The 25,985-nt window shown below is 29.2% G+C and overlaps 1 protein-coding gene across 3 annotated transcripts; it reads right to left on the bottom strand.

Moving 5' to 3' along the window:
• Nucleotides 1-1,328: 1,328 nt before the first annotated feature.
• Nucleotides 1,329-25,829, bottom strand: LOC100877256 (uncharacterized). Of its 3 annotated transcripts, XM_076539617.1 has the most exons (15): nt 25,393-25,829; nt 20,583-20,732; nt 19,556-19,669; nt 18,810-18,902; nt 17,421-17,588; nt 17,037-17,168; nt 14,761-14,915; nt 14,291-14,331; nt 14,099-14,195; nt 12,509-12,742; nt 10,992-11,387; nt 9,726-9,986; nt 9,360-9,549; nt 5,058-5,491; nt 1,329-1,718 (listed from the first exon to the last, which is right to left on the bottom strand). In XM_076539617.1, exons 2-15 carry the CDS (start codon nt 20,653-20,655, stop codon nt 1,521-1,523), a joined length of 2,586 nt encoding a protein of 861 aa, XP_076395732.1. In that variant the 5' UTR covers nt 20,656-20,732; nt 25,393-25,829; the 3' UTR covers nt 1,329-1,520. The 3 variants fall into 3 exon arrangements, with proteins under 3 accessions (XP_076395732.1, XP_012146532.2, XP_076395727.1); XM_012291142.2 differs by lacking the exon at nt 25,393-25,829 and having other exon boundaries at nt 9,360-9,537; nt 20,583-22,195; XM_076539612.1 differs by lacking the exon at nt 25,393-25,829 and having other exon boundaries at nt 20,583-22,194.
• Nucleotides 25,830-25,985: the final 156 nt, after the last annotated feature.

Raw genomic sequence — 25,985 nt, 5'->3', positions numbered from 1 at the left:
TCCCCAATTCCCACATTCCCCCAGTCCCACATTCTCCAATTCCCACATTCCCCAATTCCCACATGCCTCCATTCCCACATTCCCCAATTCCCACATTCTCCAATTCCCACATTCCCCAATTCCCATTTATGACCTTTCATTATTGACCCTATATTATTGAGTAATATAAATTATCTAATAGTATTTAAGATTACTTCATCAGCATTTTCAGCACATTTTTAAATATTTCATCCCGGAAATATGGATTCTTACTTTTCTTTTACGTTATCTTAAGATAACCTATATTTAAATCACGTTTCATAAAGATGGGCACATTTACTTTGTTCTAAATACAATATTTGTAGCACACATTGCTTTTGCTCAACTTAACTCTATAATGGATACTACATTATAAAGTAGTACTTCAGATATAACAAAGTGTTACATCTTAAAAATATTTAACAAGACTGATAATACGTTCTGAAATAAAAGTGGAAATCCATGTTTGGATCATTAACTCTAATGAATGAATTAGCGATTTTATTTTAAGAGAAAAAGTGGAAAAACAATTTGTTACTAGTAACCCATTTTTTGCTTGCGGAACTCCTTGCAATTCTGTAATAATAAAAATAATTATTCATAAATTACTGGTTCAGAAGATCTCGTTGAAATTTAATGACAAGTAGATCCGAAGGAAAGTGTTCACGGATGTGTAACACGGGAAACTTAATGACAGGGAATTAATGATACGATAGATATATGTATATTTCTTTTCTTACATAAGTGCTCTTGCTTTTATGCTTCATTTTGGTTTATGTTTTTTGGAGGAACAAATTCTACATTTATTACGGTCAAATAAAATTACAATTTATTAATATTCAACCACATCAGTAAAGTACTACCTGTTTTATGCGTTGTATAATTTATTAATATTATTAAAATTGTAATTAAAATATATAGAAATTAGAAAATTTCAAAAAATTGATATGGAATCAGAAGTGTTAAAGTATCAATCTTATGAAACTTATAAATTTTGTATTACAATTTACAAACTTAATTTTATAAATTAACTTAAATTAACTAAAGTTAAAACGTTAATAATTAAGTTTTACTACTTGAAATATAAGAAAGATATATTTTTAACCTTTATTACTGAATAAAATACAAAAAGGATATATCAATAGCATTTACTACTAAATAAAACATAAAAAACATATTTACAAAGTTTATTATTCAATAAAATATAAAGAAACGAATTTACAAAGTTTGTTACTTAATAAAACATAGAAGAATATATTTATAATGTTTATTTCTTCATACAATATAAAGAAATAAATTTACAACATTTGTTATGTATTGAAATATAAAAAAGTACATTTACAACTTTCACTGCTTCATAAAATATAAAGAAATAAATGTATAAAATTTATTTCTCACTAAAATACAAAAAAATAACTTTCATTGCTTAATGAAATATAAAAAACAGATTTACAACGTTTATTGCTCATGAATAATACTAATCAAATTGTCGATAGTTCGTATCAATTACGATTTATATAATCGGCTACAGACTGAGGATCATCCTTATCAACATAATCTTCTCCATTAGTTTCAAGCTTGTAATCTCCGTCACCAATGTCAGTATTACTGGCACCATAACTCGGTGGACTGTAAAATGATCGAATCGTAGGTTCCTGGTCCGTATAAATTAGTCCAGTTGTCCTCGAATCATTTTGTTGCTGTTGAAATTAAAAGACCGGTTTATCCCGTTTTTACTTGCTTGAAAAATTGAGTCGTAACATGTTTACTTTTAACGTATTCACTCATAACGTGAATGTTACATGTACTGCCTCTCCAAATTCCGTTGCGTTTTATATTTCCTTTCTTACTGCAATAGATTCTCGTTATATTACCATTCTTATATGCAATTTTAACGCATTTTATTAACCTTGTATTATTGCAGAATATTTAGCAAAATTGAAACAATCGAAGGAAAAAAATTAACGCAATTTATTTTTGAGAAAGTTATAATTTACGACTGCATCAGACTCCCGTTATATTGCCATTTTTATATGCGCTTTCATGCATTTCATTGATCTCATAATACTGCAGAATACTTAGCAAAATTGAAACATTAACGCAATTTATTTTTGAGTAAATCATATTTTATGACTGTGTCAGAATCTCATTATATAGCAATTTTTATATGCACTTTCATGCATTTCATTGATCTCGTAATATTGCAGAATATTTGCCAAAACAATCGAAGGAAAAAATTTGGGATTTTGAGAATTGGGGAATTACGGATTTGGAAACTAAGGAATTTGGGAATTAGCGAATTTTGAGAATTTGCAAATTAGAAAACTAGAAAATTTAGAAATTAGCGAGTTCTGGCAATTTGGAAATTGTGTAAATGGGGACTTGGGAAATATTGGAATTGGAAATTTGAGAATTTAGAAACTAGTGAATTTTGGGAATGTGGGAATTGGAAAATTTAGATATGGGAAATATGGGTATTGGGATATATATAATATATATATAATATATGGGTATTCCCATATTTTGGGATATGGGAATTGAGGATATTGGGAAATATGGGAATTCGGAAATTTGGGAAATTTGGGAAATTTGGGAAATTTGGGAAATTTGGGAAATTTGGGAAATTTGGGAAATTTGGGAAATTTGGGAAATTTGGGAATTGGGAAATTTGGGAATTGGGAAATTTGGGAATTGGGAAATTTGGGAATTGGGAAATTTGGGAATTGGGAAATTTGGGAATTGGGAAATTTGGGAATTGGGAAATTTGGGAATTGGGAAATTTGGGAATTGGGAATTGGGAATTGGGAATTGGAAATTGGGAAATGGGGAAATTGGGAATTTGGGAATTTGAGAAGTTGGGAATTTGGAAAGTTGGGGAGTTGGAAAATTCGGAAACTGGGAAATTAGGAAATTGGGAAATTTGGGAATTGGAAAATTTGAGAATTTAGGAATTTGGGAATTTGAAAACTAGGAAATTTGGAAATTAGCCAATTTTGAGAATTTGGAAATTGGGAAATATTGGAATTGGGAAGTTTGGAAATTGGGAAATTTGGGAATTGGGAAATTTGGGAAATGGGAAATTTGGGACTTGGGAAATTGGAAAATTGGATAATGGGGAAAATGGGGAAAATGGGGAAAATGGGGAAATTGGGAAAATTGGGAATTGTAAAACTTGAAAATTTCGGAATTTGGGAATTTGTGAACATAATGCAATATATTTTTGAGTAAATCAATATACTATTAATTGTAAGAAATATTTACCATTATAGCTTCATTCCCGGTGATTTAATAAAAGTTTATGTATTTGTATATCACACTACATATGTATTCCAGGAAACACACAAAAGAAACCGAATTTATTTATTTTTAACTTATTTATTCAAACTTTGAGTACACAAAAATTCCCTTCAAAATTCTCTTCCACTAATACACTTGTCTAATCTTTCATTTCATTTTTCAAAACATTCCTTAATATCATCTTTTGTGATGCTTGTCAGCTCCATCGTTTTTTTCTTTATCTCAGCAACATCAGCAAAACACTTTCCTTTCATGTCTCTTCTCATTCGAGGGAACAAAAAACAAGTTGTACAGTGCAAGGTCGAGTAAGTATAGGGGTGAGGAACAGGGGTCTTACCATTTTTGGTCAAGAATTGTCGGAGACATGAAAGGAAAGTGTTTTGCTGATGTTGCTGAGGCAAAGAAAAAAACGACGGAGACGTCATCGAACATTGCAAATGATGAAATTAAACAATATTTTGAAAAATAGAAACGATAAAAGATTAGACAAGTGTATTAATGCAAGAGAAGGGTATATTGAAGAAGATTGAAGGTTGGTGCTCAAGATTTGAATACATAAGGTAATAAGAAAATAAGTTAGGTTTCTTTTGAGTATCCTTTGTTAGTATAATATGAAAAATTAAAAAATTTGAGAATTTAGAAATTTAGATATTTAGAATTTGAGAAATTTGAAAACTTGGACTTGTAGAAATTCAGAAATATAGAAACTCGCGGATATCAAGCTTTCAAAGTTCCAAATTTACATATTTATAAATACATACATCACAAATTCATAAATACCCAAATCCCCAAATATCCCAAATCTCCCAAATCCAGAATCCCTAAGTTCCAAAGTTCCCAAATATCCAAATTCCCAAATTTCCAAATTTCCCAATTCCCACATTCCCCAATTCCCATGTTCTCCAATTCCCACATTCCTCAATTCCCACATTCCCCAATTCGCACATTATCCAACTCCCATATTTCCCAATTTCCACATTCCTCAATTCCTACATTCCCCAATTCTTACATTTCTCAATTCCCTCATTCCCCAATTCCCACATTTCCCAATTCCATATTCCCCAATTTCCACATTCCCCAATTCCCAAATTTCCCAATTCCTACAACCTTCAATTCCCACATTCCCGAATACCCATATTCCCCAATTCCCATATTCCCCAATTCCCATATTCCCCAATTCCCATATTCCCCAATTCCCATATACCCCAATTCCCATATTCCCCAATTCCCATATTCCCCAATTCCCATATTCCCCAATTCCCATATTCCCCAATTCCCATATTCCCCAATTCCCATATTCCCCAATTCCCATATTCCCCAATTCCCATATTCCCCAATTCCCAAATTTCCCAATTCCTACATCCTTCAATTCCCACATTTCCGAATTCCCACATTCCCCAATTCCCACATTCCCCAATTCCCACATTCCCCAATTCCCGCATTCCCCAATTCCCACATTCCTCAATTCCCACATTCCCCAATTCCCACATTCCCACATTCCCGAATTCCCACCTTCTACAATTCCCACATTCTCCAATTCCCACATTTCTCAATCCCCAACACTCTCCAATTCCCCAATTTACCGATCCCCCCAGCTGATGTGCTTTTTTTGGAACAATCATCTGTTGAGTTAATTTGTCGAAATTACAATTCCCCAATTTTCAAATTCCCTAATTACCATGTTCCCAAATTCCTAAATTCCCAATCCGAAAAGTTTACAATCACATTACGAAAATACGAACCTTCAGTCCTGATGAAATCGTTTCCATTGTACTCTGATGGGAATCACCAAACTTTTTATGCTTCAAAAACCCCGAATCATATGTAGCGTTCAAATTATATAACTTTTTATCGGCAGAAGCATTGCTCCACGTTATTTGTTCAGAAATCGATTTGTCGGAGGCATCATTAGCACTTCGAAGGTTATTATCCTTCAAAAAAGAGTGTTTCATTAAAGTTTCTTCCTGATTGGGCTCCCCATTGATCAGAGAAGTATTCTCTTCGTTCATGGCGTCCATTATGTTTTGTATGTAAGGTAGATAATTTTCCTTGTTCAATTCCAGAAGAAGTTTTAGATCCATTTCGTTCATATTGTCGTCATTGATTTGTTTAAATATTGCCTCTGGTGAATAAATACTGCTTAATTGATCCGAATGATTGAGTGTGTGAATATTACCTGAAATGAATGCTGCTTTCATCAATCTTGTTTATTGTTTGAATGTATATGAAGAACATAATAAATTTCGAACCACTTCTGCTGATATCTTTTTGTTAACCAGTTAACTGTGGCGATCTTTTTGCAAAGCGCGCACCATTGTGTGTCGCGATAATTAAGCGATGACGAGTTAGCTCTCAAGAATTTATGAATCCATCTCAAATCATTTACACTTTTTATTTGTTTATTTTATTTCGTGTTGACCTCCAAAACATTTTAAACATATTACAATTTATGAATATAATTTAGTTTTCGCCAAAATTACAATTTAAATATCAAATTGTAACAAAATTTTACGCATGACGGATATAGACGTCATGACACAAAATTCTGCCACATCTCCATGACGGATATAGTCGTCTAACACACTTAACTGGTTAATATGCTCATACAATAGCTTTTTTATTATATGACATATACATAATTAACAAGTTACGAATAATGTGTTTTACAAGTGGATTAGGGTAAAATACAGGCAGTGAATATTTTAATGAATAAGTATTTCTACAGATGTGTCATTACAAATGTTGATTTTTTTCCTGTAATTACGAGGATCATTATTTCTTTCATGACACTATAAAACGAGAGATAAACGGTTTCTTCGTATTCCTAAATCAAGCAAGGCCGTTGTAATTGCTCTTCTAAACGGGAATACCTAATTGTTTATTAAATATTATATAACGATTTTACGATGTTATGTTGGTAATAAAATCGATTTTTATGGGGAACTTGTTTTAGGGGCATTTTTTTGTTTGAACAAATTTATTTTGAGAATGAATCTAAAATTTAAAATTTTAATGATTGAATTTGTTTTGTTGCAACAATTTTAGTTGTATTATAATGAAGTGAGGAGTGTTTCTTAGTTATTGTTAGAAGATATAATTAATTATAATATACAATGTATTTCTATTTTTCAGTTTTAGTATGAAAATTTATTTATTTAAAGAACTTCAGATTTTTATTACAACAATTTTAGTTATATTATAATGAAGTGAGGAATATTTCTTAGTTATTGTTAGAAGATATAATTAATTGTAATATACAATGCATTTCTGTTTTTCAGTTTTAGTATGAAAATTTATTTATTTAAAAAATTCGTGGTTTTCATTTTTTTTTTATGAAGTAACAAAGAATGTTTCTATTCATTTTGCAACGTTTCTAGAAGAATTAAGTTAACAAGCTTGCAATTGTGAGATCAGAGTTCTCGATACAAAATGTGCTTCAAATTTTATGTTTCCTGCATTTTCATGCAAATTGTTGTTCAAGTTTACGTATCTCTCTCAATCAGCAATTAAATTCTCTGTTCTAAGAAATGCAGTTAAAAACATTTCAGTGCACTACTAAAGTTTGTTATCAATTATTTTTTGCAACATTGTTGATGTAATGTTTAATGTGACGAATTTAGTCGATGCCATGAACACACATGAGTAACAAACGTAATAAAGTAATATAAAGTATTAAACCTATTTCAGCAATGTTAATTTATGATATTTGTTTACTGTGGAATATGTTGATGTTCTATTTCATATTTTAATAATATGCTGATTTTATCATTTTCTACACTTTTTACATTTTTACACAAACTTTTTTACAAATACTTCAAAAACGTTCAAATTCAATTTTCTTGAAAATAAGAACATATACGTACACATTTTATTGCACATATTTTACTTATTTTCCCTTGTTGATTCACCCATTTTCCTGTTGTACCGCCATTTTGAAAAAACCTTACATAACCTCAAACGAGAAAATGCATTCATAATTACAATTTCATATATTTGACAAATACCTACGTATAATTTTAATAGTGTAAATTAATGTTGAATAGCGTACAATATAATATATAAATAATATACACTTGACATGAAAAATAATATTACTGCAAATATTTATAACACAAACATACAAAGTACTTTTTCTAAGCTGTAAATCAACATCGTATCTCCACAACATACACCCGACATGAATAATAAAATTATTGCAAACATTTATGATACATAAAGATACGAAGTATTTTTTCTAAGCCGTAAATCTACATCTCCACTTAGAAGACGGAACAGAAAGACAAAGATGAACAAGTACTCTTCACTACTGCACCAAAATACACAGAATTAGCTTATCCGGTTTTACCAGCAGTTACATGATGCCCAACGTGTTTACCAAGCATTAGCGATTAAAGAACAACTATTTCTTCATAGCGTTGTCTTTACATGTAAGATGGTTGTCCCGTCGCAAATGGTAATATTGCGTAATTGTAATCCAACAACAGCAGATGACGAGTGATTACGTAAAATATCCAAATACCGCGTTTTGTCTAGAACGTCCCTCATAAAAAGTGAATTTCCAACACCGTGTATAAACCAGTAACATGCATGACCAGTCATTAATTCAGAGGGTACAAATACTTTCTCACTGTATGTGGTCAGTTATAAAATTGCTCGGCCGAACCGGGTTTTCTGGTTATCACGGTCGTTTGGGATCGTTGTCCAGCATTTTTTTGCACTTCGATTTCACGAGCGACCAACAACGACTTCTAAATTCAAATCGTTAGGCTAACGATCTTAAATGCTTTAATTGACAGCCGGAGGCTGATAAAAAGAAAGCAAAACGCTGGACACGTAATGACTTTCCTTCATTTGTATGCGTGAAATTGTAACAAACCGGCGTTTTCTCATGAACTCGACCTCAATTTTTTGAGAAACTAAATATCGATGTTTGGTGGGTGATTTGGAAATGAGTTTGAATGTTGTGAAAGGACGATTGAGAGTTCAGAAAGATTTTCTTCTGGTATGGTTGAATAAGATTTTCAACTTCTATGGCTCTTAGAGAAATTTTTGGATAATTGTCAGAATTAAGAGAAATAAATTTGCAGAGTAAATTGAAATTATTAGTTGTAGATTTGGATCTTGAATTGGGAATAGCAAATTTATTGTGGTGATATATGGGTATGTTAATGTGATGTACAACACTGGAATATAGTGGGATGTTTTCAGAGAAAATGGCGATGTAGGAGGGCAAGAATTGTATGGAATATGTGAACTATTCTACATATGTCTAAAATTGACTTATATGCAGAGTTCCACGTTAGAACATTCAAGGATTAATTTCTAAAAATATATGGAAAATTTCTGAAGCCTTGTTAAATTTACAAATTTGAAATTACTATACTTAATCTTTGTAGGCCTCTACATCTTTGGAAGTTTAACATTTCCAAATTGTCAAATTCAAAATTTTCTAATTTTTAAGTTTCAAATTCTTTAATTTTCAAATTCTGAACTCACGGTTCTGAATCATCAAATTTCCAATTTCTCAAATTTTTAATTTTTCTAATTATCTTATGTTGAAGGCGAGGAGATCCTTGGTCGAATAAAGTGTCGTAATAAATTATATATAGAACGAGTAAACTATTTATTCAAGAACGATTACAAAAATGCACAATTCAATTACGTGAAGAAAATCAGAGAACAAAATTGAAACGAAACATGCGAATGTAAGAAGAAATATTAATGATGATTAATTCCGTTAGATGGAGACAAATGTAAATGTTAATTCGTGTATCGTTTTATCACCAATATCTAATCCTCATTTTCCCAATTTTACAAATCTCAAAATTTCCAACTTTCATGTATTATTAACTATATTTAATAACTAGAAAAATATGTAGTAAAAAAGTAAAATTATAAAATTATAAATCATGTTATTTAATGAAAGTTAAAAGCAGAAATACGAATACGAAAATACGAAAGATAGATAATGTAGTGAAAGTATACAAATACGAAAGATAGATAATATAGTGAAAGTATAATTATAAATTATAAAAGTAGTTTACCTGGTCCATCTAAAGAGATGTTTGATTCTAAATGCGGTGAGAAGTTATCATTTTTGTTGTTATAAATAAAACGTTCTGGATTTTCTGTAGAAGTTTGATTGTTTAGCTTATTTCTGTGATCGGCATTTTCATTTTCGCTTCTGTAATGTCCTCCATTTTGTACAATTTCTGGCGGGATCTGAAAAGGAGTCTTTAATCGCAAAATACAGAATTTTAATTCGTGTTAAATTGTTAATAACAAGTTAAATATTTTGTACAGTATTTATAAATAGTTAAAGTTAAATTGCTTAATATGAAATTTTATGAAGAAAACATAGCTTTTTTAAAATTTAGCTATTTTTGAAAATTAAATTTTGTAAAACTTACATTCTGCTCGTATCTTCCAACAGGTTTATTGTCGAAAGTATGATGTACATCTCCCATCGATGAAAATTGGAAAGATTTAATCAATTTTTCCAATGCATCAGTAGAAATTTCATCAAAATATTGATTTTTATTTAACAACTTAATATCTTCAGGAAGACTCACAGGATTTTCAATATTATGCTTTTTTTCCTGGGTTTTTTTTAAATCTTCGTATATTTTTTCTTCAAGAACTGTCAAGTTTCTTGACAACTCTGAAACATTCTTTAAAAAAAAAAATATGCAATTTTGAACCTCGTTTAAAAACAGTAATATTTTTTTGTTAAAAATTGCTTTCAATAAAAATAATTATCAATTAAATAATAAAAGTATTGATTTCATTTTATTGTACGTGTAACAATATGTGCAGATATAAAAGAATTTAATATTTATATTTCACTGAACATGTCAGTTATAAATGTAACAGTGAAATTTTATATTTTGAGTTGGACGTTTCTATTACAAAAATAGCAACGAAATTTTACGTTTAAATTTCGTTGAACATATGAATTAAATAGTTACAAGATTTTATATTTATATTTCATTAAAAATTGCAATTATTGGAGTTACAATAAAATTTAGTAAATTTAATTACAATAAATTTTGTTACAACAAATTTTAAATAAATAAAATTTCAGTAACAATAAAATTTTGTATTTATATTTTATTAGCTACATAAATTATTGTAATAGCAATAATATGTTATATTTTTTCTTCTTTGAATGTATCAATCATAAAAATAGTAAGAAAATTTGATATTTATACTTTGTACATGAATTATCATAATAGTATTAAAATTTTATATATACTTCATTAACTTTATTAATTATTATAATAACAATAATATATTTTATTTATATTTCCTCTAATATATCAATTATAAAAATAACAACAAAATTTTACATTTATAATCCATTAAACACATCAACTATGAACATAATAATGAAGCTTTATATTTATACTTCCTCCAATATATCAATTATAAAAATAACAATAAAATTTTACATTTATGCTCCATTAAACACATCAACTATGAATATAACAATGAAGCTTTATATTTATACTTCCTCCAGTATATCAATTATAAAAATAACAACAAAATTTTACATTTATACTCCATTAAACACATCAACTACGAATATAACAATGAAGTCTTATATTTATACTTATTCAAACAAATTACAAAAAATAAAATCCTATAAAGTTGACTCATCAAGCAGAAACACTTACGGTATGTTTAATATTGCCCCGTCCTAACGTCTCTCCATTTTGTACTCTCCTTCCATTTTGATTTGGAGAATCACCATGAGAACGAGAGTCCTGATCGTCGAACATAGAACTTTCAGTGACTTTTATGTGTCCCACGGGAAACACAAAGTAGGGTTGTTCATACATGTTTTTATTCTTCGGTAATAAAGAAGATAAATTCAGCTCCCCCGCGTGCAGAGGATATTTCAAAATGTAATCGAGGAACGGCGATCGATTGGATTGCCTAAGATTATCCAGAAGAGCGGTCTCCAAAATTTTATTGGAAATGAGAAGATTTTCTATAACGCTTGTTATATTCTTTTCGTTCGCGAGAAAGTTTTCTTCATTCTTCGTACTTGAGTTTTCCGATGGAGTGGTCTGTAATAAATAATTTTATATAATTAGTTAGTTTAATAGTCAATTATTTCATTCTGGAGTTAACATAATTTTTATTAATTTAGGATATTGTCAATTTAATTTTTATTTTGGAAGATCTCATATAGTATTTATTTGTAGGGGTTTTGGTTACGTTTTTATTTTGTAACATAATATTAACCCCTTGCGATATGATTAGTCAGGTCCGTCAGTCACAAGTAACTATTATTTGCAAGAATATTAAAATCAATAAACAAAGTCAAAATGTGACTATTCTGTATTTGATCTTTGACTACATAAATTATAATTAGACGTCAAATTGAAATGAATTAAATAGTCAAGTAAGTGCTGCATTTGAACCATAAATGCATCACGAGTCAGACTCGTCAAAGTAGAATACTTCAAGGGGTTAAATGCACAGGGTGTTTCACAATTAGTGTAGGTCCCTGAAATGAGGGGTAGCTGACGTGATTCTGAATAAGACTTCCCTTTGCAAAAATGGAATTTGAAGCTTCGTTTTTGAATTATTAAGGAAAAACACGGACCAATCAGGATTACGCGCGCTCAGCCACTAAGATCAAAGCTGTCTCGCGCCTATGCACGCCCCGGCGCTCTGATTGGTCCGCGTTTTTCTTTAATAATTCAAAAACGAGGCTTCAAAACCCATTTTTGCAAAGGGAAAGCTTATTCAGAATCACGTCAGCTACTTCCCTTTTCAGAGACCTACACTAATTGTGAAACACCCTGTATGCTTAAGTATAAAGTGTGTAAAAGCAGATAAAAATTGATTGCAAGAAGATTTGAGTTCGCTACTCCTCCTACCATCATGACTAATTTGCTTGTAATAAATTTTAAATTCTGCCAATTTTCTGAAAATCTAGAAATTAATTCCTTCATGTCCCCTCAAATAGTATCGTCAAAAATGACCAAATATGATTGCTCCAGATTTAAACTTTATCAAAATCGATAACCTGACTGTGATATATTTATTAATGTACATTTTCTCGTATTTATCGATGTTAATATCCTACAGTTTTAGCTTGCAAGCTTAAGTATGCTAAGACGAAGGAATAGCAATTTCTGTCACTCTACCCGATTTTCAATCAAAGTACCATGCTTTTTACCAGCGTATCGAGGACATCAGGATATCGATTTTCCGTCAGGACATGCGGTGCTTGGTCCTGTGGTCGGTCTCCTCTTGGAAATATCGGTTTCTCGCTATCCAGCTTGTCGACGTGTGAAGCTCGTAGCCATTTTCGAAATTCTTCGCCTCTCGATGACAAAATTTCCTCGAGCCAGTGGCTGTATACGCCGGGTCCCAATATATCCTTGACAGATTGTAGCCAATCTTGAAATTGCTGGAAATAAAAGGTCATACAGAGTTTTCATCGGAAACCATGCTGTTTGCCTTCGAGGGGAAAAAATTTAATATCGTTGATGAACGAAACGAGTCGTAGCCAAATGAAAAATCGCGACTATCGGTAGGTTTTTTTTTTACGTAATTCTCGGATGAAGTATACTGTGCCGTTCAAAGTTAAGTGAACACTTGCAAAAAATGTTATCTGTGCGGTATTGATTTGTGAGCGTGTCTGTACTGATTTTTTTGAGGCATTGTACTGCAATAAAGTTTTTGAGACGTTATTGTTAATTTTCATTTTAATCATAAGTTTATTTCTTTATTATTTGCTTATTATTTCTTTATTATTTTATTATTACTTGTGAGTATGTATAATATAGATTTAATTTTTGAGTCATGTTTAATACAATATTGAATCAATACAATGGTTTTTATAGAATAAACAGTGTACTATTTTATGTAGATTATTGTAATTTTTAGTGTTCAGTAAGTAAGTATTATTAGTGATGAAATTATTTAAAACTTGTAATTTTTACAAAATTTTATAAATAGAGTCTTGATTTTTAAATATGTCTGTATTTATTTTTTTGGGCAAAGTACTGAAAGGACTGATTCTAAAGAAATTTTTGTTAAGAGGGCAAAATATGAACTAAATTCACCTGTTTCTTTATTATTTATAGTAATTAATATTTATTATAAATTTTATTATTGATGTAACAAAAATTAAATTAATGTAACGAAAATTTTATTATTGAGTTACCTTTGAAATATTAAAGTAACAAATTGGTTTTCATATAATAAACAATGTAATAAATTATATAAATTATTGTAATTTTGAATGTCTTGTAATTAGGTATAAGTGATGAGATTATAAAAGCCTTTAACTTTGACAAAATGTATATTTTACACGAAAATGCAAATAATTTCAATAATTTAAATAAATTTCATCTACGTCTTATTACGTAAAATGTAATTAACATAATTTGTGAGAATTTATTAATATAATGTATAAATATAAGAATGAATTGAATAAATATGAATATTACTTGCGTTATTATTACAATAATGATTGTAATACAATTTTTACTATTTCAACAATGTTTAATGTTATTTAACATTACCAATATTGAATTGAATAATACATCGATCAAATACTAATATTACTGTTATTATGATTGCAATAATTATTGTATTGACATCGTTTAATCCAGCAATAGATTAAATTATTAAATGGTATTAATTTATAAGTTGAACATTGTATTAACACAATTACACAGTTACTATTTACATTCTTTTATTGCATTCAATTGAGTACAAACATAATTATATTAAATTGTTACAACGTTCACTTCTGTACCTTAAAGTCTCTTTGTCCCTCAGCGTTCTTTATCCAAAGTTCAATGGCGTCCAATTCGGTCGTCGATTTTAAATGGTTCAACCATGAATGTGGAGTTCTACGTGGTACTCAGCATTCAAGAAGGTAATAATACTTTATTAATAAAACATGTTCCTTGTAAACTTGGAAATTGGCAAACCGTATTTTACTCACTTGATTTTTTCATTGGTCTCTTGACTATTGTTCCAAGGTACCTGAAATTTTCATGATTCTTTTTTAATACATTTTTTCATTTACAGCAATAATTATTTTGGAGGGTGTATAGTATAGTTTTTGAAATTTAATACTCTTTGAAGTTTCATTATTAATTCAAGAATTAATCAACTACTTGACTGTTAATAAACTTTTATATTTGTTTTATTTTTACCACAGTTTTTCCTTTTATTAGAATTATGTAGCTTATAATCAATTTCTGAACGAATATTTATTTTTGCCCGAGTTTCTCAATAATTTCTACGTTCCTTCGAATAATATAACATTCGAATAATACAATTAAAATATTAATACTGAAATTGTTATACGAACATATTATTATAAATTATTTAAAAGAATAAGTTCTTTCTTGTTTGATGAAAATAGCAAATTTTAATATACTTAATATATTACAATAGAAAGAAATATACCTTGGTATCAATTACAGAATAATTCGATGACACTTCCTGGCATGTTCTTTCTACACTGCATTCGTCTAATTCACAGTTTCCTACAATTTTTGCGGAACATTTTTGCGGCCTCGGACATATCCATCCACGACAGTGTTCATTCGTTATTTCGTCTCCTGCAAAATTCGCCAGAAAAGAAACAGTATTGAATGAGCATGTATAGCCATTGCGTTTTACATTGTGTCAAAGATTAGTTTATTAGATTGTTATGTATTCAATAATAAATTTTAAAATACATATAAAAAATTTGATATCATTTGACTATGTAGAATTATAGTAAAATAAATAATATATTACATTATATTAATTTAAAATGTAAAATTTCACTAGCATAAGTATGCAAACCTTTATTTATATTTACGTTTATTATTTTGTATTTATTTATGTTTTTAGTATAAGAACATGATTAATTTAAAATTATAGTAAGGTGAAGTGGGGTAAGTGCAGACTGGTTTTTGTAAAGTTAGTATTTAAACATAAGTATTTTCAGTCTGCCATGTAAATACTTAACGCTGTCGATATCGAACGCTTCGCACAATTACTACTATTTAATCAATATTAACTAGGACCTTAATTTTTCTTGTACATTTTGATTTTGATAGGAAATTGTTTAAAATGTAAACTACTCTGCACTTTCCCCGAAAATGGGGTAAGAGCGTAACTTGAAGTTAAATACTTTGATACTTTATTTCATGTGCAATGGGGCAAGAGCAGAATTGTTAACAAATCTGCTATAAAATGCTTTTTACTGAATTATGCAAGTACTCTATACTGCAAACAAGTACTCTTAGCTAAAATATAAAAGGGGATATAGTGAAACAAAACAAGGAAACAAACATACTAAATGGAGAAATTTCGCTCATATTGTAATAAAAATAGCCTGTATACGCACTTGCCCCGTTTACGAACTTACCCCACTTGACCTTATGTGTATTGATTGACAAATTACTTTGAGAAGCAGTCAAAACGTACCAAAAAGTCAAAAAAGACAATATATAAAAAATATATCAAATATACAAAAACAAATATGTAATATATACAAATTTGATAAATATTCACAAACAAACAAATATGCAAATTTCATAAATATAAAAAAATACATAACTTTGACAAATATCAAAAATATGCAAATTCATTAAAAGTACAAAATATGCAAATTTAACGAATATTCAAAATATATAAATATTTAACATGATATTATTATCTAAAAGTATTACATATGTAGACAACAAATATTAAGTAAAAGAAGTCTTTAGAGAATTCTTCACAGCAAAAAATTTAAAATTACATACATATATACTTAATTTCAACGAAAAATTTTTAATCTACACTTCCGATATGTTTTCACAGAAAATTGCGTTCGTTATTTTACACGAAACAAGGAATTTTACCGTGGAACAATTATGAAGTTTAATTAAAAAGTCGGCCAACCTGTCAACAGTGATGTATAAAGGCTGTCAATGTCAAAGAGTAAAAAGACCTATAAAATCAATACATTTTAATCAGGTTTTACAAAAATTCTTTAGAAGTGTTTCAACAAAAAGCAGCCTGATCTAAAAACAAGCTTTATTATTTTACTAACGAGAAGCAACAATGTTTCAGCTGTTTCATTTAACTTTCAATTTGAATTATTTTTTTCTATAACTATTTTCACTGCTGTCAAACATTTTTATTTTTGTATTAGATTAACGTAGATAAAATAATTGATTTATTCATAAAAGTTTCATTTCCATTTTCATAGTATTAATTTCTGTAAGAAATAGTATTAATTAAATTAAAAAAATTCAAATGTGCACCACGAACTTTTTGATACGATAAATTGTTTATAACTATGTGTAGCTATAACTATGTATATGTATATGTATATTACATATGTATATCTATATTACATATACATATTATATTATTAAAATTTGTAATATAGTTTTCTGAATTTTACTCTGAATCATTGTTTACTATATTTGTCAGCAATTTATTCGATATCAAAAGCATTAATAAAATAACTATTCCTAAATTTTGAATTTTACAGTAAGACTTCACCATACATTTATATTATCAAATGTAATTAGATATTTAATATTTTGAATTCAACATGAACAACAAGCATGTTACAAGTCTTAGTTTTCTAAACAAGCTTGCATTCTCAATTTCAAATAAAATTTTCTTTAGTGAACATGCAAGTACACATTGTACGTGCACTTCAACCTTCAGAAGGTTTGTAACGTTTTAAATTTTACCTGTTGTTGTTACGCAATCTGGAGTATGTTTACACGGCGGTTTCAGGCAGGTGTTTTCTGGTTTCCTTAAAAAGCACTCAAACTCAGACGGGCAACCCAAGTGTCGACATTTACCGAACCAAACGTGCACATCTGCAGAAATAATTTCGAGTGTTTGAAACGCACATAATAATTTATAATACCGATTTGGGATTTTTAATTTTTCCTTTTGTTTAAAAATATCTCTTTAAGTCAGTAAATATAGAATTAGTTCATTTAGATTCTGAACGATTTATTTACTGTATCGTATCGTATTTTATCACACTTCATTTATTGGTATTTATAAAAGGTGTTTTAGCCATAATAAATAATAATTATATTAATATAAAATATCAGTGTAGAAACCTTTATTTTTTCCGCAGCTTTTCAATAGTTTACAAGGAGGTCTGACACAGAATGACTCCCGCAGAATGCAGTGCCTTCCTTGAGGACATTTGAAGCCAACACACGAAGCAGGACCTTCGTCGTATTCTTTCCGGGATACGCATCTAGCGATTTGTTGTTCGCACTTCACTAAATGTTAAATTAACTGATCATAAATAGTTTCAAATTATTTATGAAAATTGTTGTGCTCTGTTTATTGTATACTTTGTTTATTAAATTACTTTGTTACTAATTTCAACATTAAGATTGTTTCTATATAGTTTTCTGTACTGATAGTGCTGAACATAATTTAAGTAATGTATAATGTTCATAACTTTTTAGAAAAGAAGATTGTGCAAGAAGAATGAATAGAACTGAATTAATTTTGCAGTTAGTCATGATAAAGTTGTTAAGGAGAATAGATGTTCGATGAAAATTTTTATGGAGACTTACAAATTGATATATGCACACATATATGAATTAATATATAGTAATATTATTTAAGAAATTATAGACTGTATTATAGAAAAAACTATAAGAAATTATAGACTAGACCTCTATAACTAGAAGAATTATATGTACACTACCGTCCATAAGTATCCGGACACTTGGTTTCGTTACATAAAACAGTTGAACTTTGTACAAAAGGTATTTAGGGTTATCATATCATTTGTAATAATTATTATTATCTTTTTTGAGGTGTCATAACGTAATAGAATTAATTTTTAAGTACAAATTATACAATGAAAGTGTGAAAGTAAAATTCATGTCCAGAAGTACAAAGTCCAAATTTGTGAATCTAATGAAACGCTTTCGATTCTAAAAAAAATTTTAATTTCTACTGTGTTTCATTTCTATGGTGCAGAACGTATTCAGAGGGTTCTTCGATATGTTTCAAGTGTTTGTAAACTGTTGGTAGATGTTTAGGTTCCCTCAATGGAGATAAGAATGGAGGTGACGCTTCGCACTCGACAGTTTCGGTTTAGTTCGTCTGTAGCTTCTTTTCCATCGAGATATGAGTTCCAAACGAGAATTATCAATCGAAAAACGTTCCAGTATACTGACCTTCGCAGAAAAAAATCGATTTTAGTTACTGTAGCAGATACTTGAATAACTTTCATGCAACGCGAATACATATTTCGCTTGTGTCCGCATACTTATGGACGGTAGTGTATACAATAAGAAATTATTGTCTATATGTGTATAGACAGAGTTCCAGAAAGAAGATTTGAAATAATATTTATAATTTGGAAGCGCATAACTCATAAGAAGGTTAAAGTACGTTTTCTTCACTGTATACAGTGCTTCTGTATTTTTGTATTTGTTATAGAAATTGTATTTGTATTATATGAATGAATTAATCAAACTCACTTTCATCCCAACGACATCCACGAACTTTCATCATACACACATGTCCACTCGTGCAAAGTACATTATCACAGGTAGAAGGTCCTCTTAACGATTCTGTAAAAACAATATATTATTTTTAAATATTATTCATTAAAACTAAGAACAAATGTTTCTTCTTTTAGTTAACATCTATATACAATAATAAAAAATTGAAAACATATGGCTACATTAAGCAGAATATTGTGAAGGACAAAATTATTCAACACTTCTTATTTTATTACTATCAAAAATATTTATCAAATACGTATAGTAATTTTCATTAATGAGCTTCAATGTATATAAAAATATGTGACAATTCTTCACCAATACTTTTCTTATAAAATCACAACAAACTTTTATATTTCAAAACGCGTTATCAAACATGTAACAATTTTACAGTTAAATTATTCTAAAATATTTCCTTCACATTTGGTAATTGCATTATTTCCATTTGCGCACAGACGTAATTTATTAACTTTATTTCCCCTCTGCGGATATTACTCTACAATTCCCCGTAATTTAATTAAAAGTAACAGTATAAAGCAAAGATAGCAAACCGTTTAATTACCGTTCGTTTATTTCGGCCACACACGTTTATATTGCTATAAATTATCGATATAAATGGTATTACGTTTAACCTCGACCGCTGTGTGCTTTAATCACGAAATAATTGAATTGTAACAGCGAAAGCTACAATTGTACAAATTGCGTCGTACGAAAACGTTTACCTGTTCGAGATTTCGCGCAATATAGCATCCCGGGGCATGGAGGATTTCGGCAGCGGAACTTCCGGTGTACACAGACCTCGTTTTCGTTGCAGTGCAAATATGCGCAAAGGTTCTCTGCATTAAATCATACAAGATATTAATTTTATGTCTCTCAAATTTGAATTTCCAAAATTTTATCTTCTAAAAGCTGCTCGCTGCACATGAGGTACTATGAATTAATTCGCATGTGCAAGGTTCTTTCAAATTTTATATCTTTTTACAGAAATTAATATGCAAAGTTTTTGAGAGTCAAATGAACTATCTCAAAACAGAAATTAGTTACTATGATAGTTATTTGTGTTTAGTTAAATCATTATTTTAAACACTGTTGTGCAGAATGAATAATATTCTAATTTGATCGCTAAATAAATTAGAACATAACAGAAAACTTAGCATTAGTGGCACACACTATAATTTTTTTCATATTAATTTAAAAATTTTGTTAGTAATTTTTTTTAATTGAATGTTTAAGGTCACATGCACCTTCTTAGGTTATTAGTGACCACATTTGATTTGGGACTATTTAAAAATTGATACTATTACTGTTAACAAGTAATAATAATTAAAAACCTTACTTAGCAGATAATAATAACTAAATAATTATCATGCAATAATATTTAATAGGTACATGACACTAATAGTAATTAAACAGTTATTAAATAATGACAATTAAATAGTAATAATAATTAATAACAATGAAATAAAAATTAATAATTAATCATATTTAACAAGTAAAGAATAATTCAGTAAATAATTGAGTAAATAAGGAGTAAATAACCATTAATTATCATTTAATGTAGCAGTTAATAACCCAACTATCAATTTAATCATACAATCATATAATTAATAAAAATACACACATGTCAGCACAAAATATAACTATCATAATAAACTTAATACTTTTTAGATATTAAATTTTATCACCACACACAAATTCATCGTTATTTACTAATAACATCAATGATTTTTCATAAGTAATATATCTTACTCTTTTCGTTCTGGTTTTGAAGACGAACTTTCGCGATCAACAGCAGTAAAACGAATAATATGAAGTTTTTCATGTTAACGTTCTTCCGACCCACAGTGATAGTAATATGATGACAGACGATACTGAATTATGGCTGCACCTGAGGCAAAGCTGTTGACATAATTGATATAAACCGTATTCTTATATCACTGTGTAACAGGAGCCGCAAAACAGTCAGTCTGAATAGTATACGTGATTCCTTTAACCCCTTGAGTATAGATTTAATTGGAAGAAACTCTTTCACATCGATTCGATTTCCCGGTTGTTTTAAAAAGAAATCCACCGATTTCATCGAATTCATTTATTTTTAAATTGGTAGTTTTATAGTACTGACGACGATTTTACGATGTTATAATACATTATATGGCGTGCCTAACTAGTGTAACTTTTCGAAAGGGGTTGTAGCTGAGGTGATTTTGAATTTTTATTTTTGCCACGAATTTGGGAACTCAGTAATTTGGTAATTTAATAATTAGGGAATTTGGGAATTTGGGAATTTGGGAATTTGGGAATTTGGGAATTTGGGAATTTGAGAATTTGGGAATTTGGGAATTTGGGAATTTGGGAATTTGGAAATTTGGGGATTTGGAAATTTAGGAATTTGGGAATTTGGGAATTTGGGAACTTAGTAATTTGGGAATTTAGTAATTTGGGAATTTAGTAATTTAGGAATTTGGGAATTTGAGAATTTGGGAATTTGGGAATTTGGGAATTTGGGAATTTGGGAATTTGGGAATTTGGGAATTTGGGAATTTGGGAATTTGAGAATATAACAATTTTGAAACTTTGGAATTCGAGAATCTAAGAATTTTGTAATATTGACAGAGAGTATTGGATAGAGATACAGGAATTTAGGAATTTGATGGTACAAGTAGCTGAAGACGTAGAAATTACGAAACGCGAGAATTCCGGCATGTAGGAAATGAGAAGCTTAGGAATTTGGCAACCGAGGAATTTGGGAACGTCACAATTCAGAAACCTCGGAATTTAGGAACGTAGAAACTTTGGGACGTTGGGAGTTGGATTCCTAGAAATATGAGAATCTTAGTATTTGTCGGTGTAGAAATTTCGAGGCGTAGAAAATTTAAAATAAGAGAATTTCGGGATCTAGTGATTTGGGAAAGTGGAAATTTAAGAACGTCACAATTTGGGAACCTTGGGAATTAATAATTTAGGAACTTTGGAATATTGGAAGTTGGACATCTAGAATTTCTTTCAATTAATTTCATACGTTTTGATAGGTCGATATTTTTCGTTAATAATTTAAGAACGAAGCCACAGATCCAATTTTTGCAAAGGAAAAAGTTATTCAAAATCACCTCAGCTGCAACAACTTTCCAGGAGTTACACTACTAGCACTGTAGAATTTATTAAATATCTTAAAACTATTGTCCATACTATAAAACTAACATTTTATGAAAAATAAAGTATCAGATAAAATCAGTTGATTTCATTTTGAAGCAAACGAGAAATTGGGTCGATGTAAAAAAGTTTCTTCCAATTACAGTCCCTAGCCATCAAATTAGGACCACATACGAAAATTTCACTTTCATGGCTATAACATTATGTCATATATGGAAAATTATCTTAGGGCATGCAAATTATTACTAAATACATCGATAGCGATATATACATTGCAATTTGTTACCACCGTGATAATAAATTGTGTGGGTGATGAGCGATTAAGGGCCGTGCGAGCGTTTACGTTAGGCTCGAGTATCGATAGCGCGTCAGGTGAAATTTGAATGCCATAGAAAATGTCTGCCTCAAAAGTCTAGTTTACAACTCTCCAACCACATTATCTGAGTCGAAAAGAATTACAGATATTTGGGAAAATAATGAAGATATAAAGCATATGATCAATGTATACGAAGCATGCCGCAAGCTGTGACCAAAGCAAAGGAAATACAAGATATGAACATGTGTTGATAATGTTATGTACAGTAGTAGTTATGTTAGTAGCTAATAAATATCATTACAATTTGAACAGACCTTTTAATTTTATGGAAAACGTGAGAAATGCTGAAAATTTATAGCGGTCTTAATTTGATGGCGTGGGACTGCAAATTCATACTCAATGAGGTTAAAGGAATCAGGCATTTAGACTGACTGTTTTGCAGCTCCAAACGCGCTGTGTATTGTAACGAAAAAGAGACACAAAGTTCAGTGTATAATAAGACCATAATAAGATCATAATAATAAGCTAATACTAATAATATTAATTTATGAACATTTTCATAGAGTTTGAATAACTCAAAGCTAACGTTTGGAATTTCTCATATGTTCTGTTTACATTTAAAACATGTGCTGTTCCCTGTAAAACGAATTTATTTGTTATTTTCCTTTAATCGTATCTGACATAAAAACGTAGAAAATATGAAAAAAGAAATGGAGTTGTCTGATTTCGTAATAAACGGCTCACAGTTCCGTAGAGTGCTTTTGTTCGCTCCAGATCAACATTGTAATTCAAAGGACTGAATAACTGCTTTACCGTTAAAAAAGTTTTAGAATGTAGCTTATGATATATGTACTTTCTTGTTTGTTCAAAACTTTTCTTTTGTAAAAATGCAAATTCGGTTTTAATTGGAATGAATATCTGCATTTCGCTTTGTTCGGAGGAGTCCTTGTAGTTGCGAAGCTGACAGATGTTCAAAACGAAATTCAATATCGGAATCGTTCAATATTCTTACTACCACTTCTTTGTTTTATATTAATATTCATGTATGTGTATATTTAATTCGTACACTCAGTATATCACTCCAAGGAAAGAGAACTGAGACTAAAAAAATATTATAGATTTGATTTCAAAAATCGAATTTATAAACCGGTTCTTTTAAATAAATTTGAAAAATTCCAAAATTTACAAAAAGTTCAGTTTTTGCATTCAATGCTAAACTTTAAATTAAAAAAAATATTTTATTTTGAACTTTGAATTTAAAAAAATGTTTTACTTTTAACTTTGAATTTAAAAAAATGTTTTATTTTAAACTTTTATTTTAAAAAACATTTCACTTTAAACTATGAATTTTTAAAATCATTTTATTTAGAATTTTAAATTTGAAAAACCAGTGCTAGATACTAAAATCAAAAAGTAATTTTTTAATAAAAAAAATGGTGACCTCTTGACTTGAAATCCCTTCAGACTCAAACATGTTGAAATGAAATTAATTTGCATGAATCTAAATAACAGAACCTGTGCTAAAAAAAAAGATAGCAAGTTCACCGAAAAATAGTCCGTCCGTTCTAAATTCAGAGCGCTATTTCCAGATTGACGTGTGATCCATATTTGCTATTTTGTACCGTTATTTATATTTTTATCTTGTCTATTTTTTTTACCCATGCGGTAACCACATAAAAATATTATTCCTATTCCAAAATACAAAAGAGAATAGAATTTGTATTTTATATTCAATAATAAAGAAATAAAAATTTGTAATTTATATTACAAAATAAATAAAAATTTGCAACCTACATTGTATACGGACTTTACTTATTATTCTTTAATTTTACTAGGTTTTGTGTAGAATTGAAATATTTTATTTTGTTACATCTTGATGACTTCAAAAATAATAAAAAATTGAAAATTTGTACGAATTTGTTCAAATTTGAGTTATACGATATAAAAAAGATATTTCGCGTTATTACGTTTTTGTAATTAATTTTTTATCTATTCTAAATATTCAGTAATATGTATAAATATTTTTTACTGTTTCAATATCTTGCTATTTTCATTATAAAAGTTCGAAGTTCAGATTGATCAATTTTTTACAAACCATGGAATTTAGGAACAGGTTTTTCAAAATCCGTTTTGTAAGTCTAATTATAAAGTTAATCTTTGCTCGAATCATCACTAAAAAGGTAATACAGCTATTATTTTATCACCACTGCTATATCTGAATGATTAGATAAGAAACGACGTATTCAGTATATTACATTGTAGATAAACGTTCTCTCCACAAAAATGAGTTCAAGCACAATACCATTTAGGCAATTTCGTTCTTGTACAATGTTACAGACAGTCCCAGGATAACATAATTGAATGGTTTTACATTCTTATGAAAAAATAAGTGAAAAATATACGACGATTTTTCAATGTTCATTTTCGAAAAAATTGAGTTCAAAAAAAGTATCTAAAAAAAAAATTTGTATGACATTGCAATTTTAACAATTAAAAGATATTATAAATTCATAAATATTGCTAAAATATATTATCAATTATTTTTTATTTGAAATTCATGTATCACTTGATAGATCTGATCGAAAACGTGATAAATATATATTATTCATAAGCAGAAATATAAAACATATTGATTAACTAAATATATTTTTGCGTTGTTAAATTTTCGGTGTCTATTGTGTTCATTAATTTGTGCTATTCATTATATTATTAATGTATACAATTAACAAGAAATTACTCCGCTGTAAAATATTCAACACGGTTTTTGAAGAAATAAATAAAAAATCGTTGTTTTCTATTTACCACTCAATTTTTGATAAGAATACATTATACTATTCATTCAGGACACCTTATATATTCCAACCGTACCGACTACACCGTTTGCAACATTGTAATAAACGAACCTCGCGATATCATGTCGAGACTCATTTTCATCGGTCTGCGCAGTTCGTAATATGTTAATCGCTTTATTACAAAGAGTAGAATTCCTTTTATTTTCGTATCACGATGTTTCGTCTCTGTCTATGAATAATTAATCTCTGTTAGTCGGAGAAACTTGTACACCATTCTATCTCGCTTTTTCGCATAGCATACCTATTCAAGCAGTACTCATAAATCTTGCGCTCAGAGAACACGTTCAAGACTTTGCTGGCCACGGTTCGTTGTAAATGCTCGATCCGATGTTACAATAATCCGAGGAACACTGTTGCTTCTGGTAGCCGAAAAGCAGGAGGCTAGAAGAGGTACAATTTAGGAGATATTGTGCGACAAGGAGAATATACTGTTCGTAAAAGACAGACATACTCGGTTGCGCGACAAGGATGGATATACGTCAACGCTCAAAAGTTATAGGACACTGATCCATTTTTATAATATTTAACTGTGCTATATAAATCGACTAAAGTATGTAATACCTCTGTTAATCTTGCATATTTAACTACGATTTAATATTCGTAAAATATTTCACGTTAAATTATTTTGTAATTTGTATTTCGTATGTTTTGTGACGAACGTATAATTAATCTGTAAAATCGAAATTTTTTAATAGAATCACTGATAATTTATAAACTCGAATTTTTTAATATTTGTATCTATACAATTATATTTTCTGCATAATTGATAATTTATACAATTTGTAATGTAATAAGTGAATTGTAAAATAAAAACGCATGTAGTTATTTTACAGA

This window comes from Megachile rotundata, chromosome 2, assembly GCF_050947335.1.
Source record: "Megachile rotundata isolate GNS110a chromosome 2, iyMegRotu1, whole genome shotgun sequence".
Taxonomy (NCBI): Eukaryota; Metazoa; Arthropoda; class Insecta; order Hymenoptera; family Megachilidae; genus Megachile; species Megachile rotundata.
The sequence above is the reverse complement of the archived record's forward strand: the minus strand, read 5'-3'. Positions and strand labels throughout refer to the sequence as shown.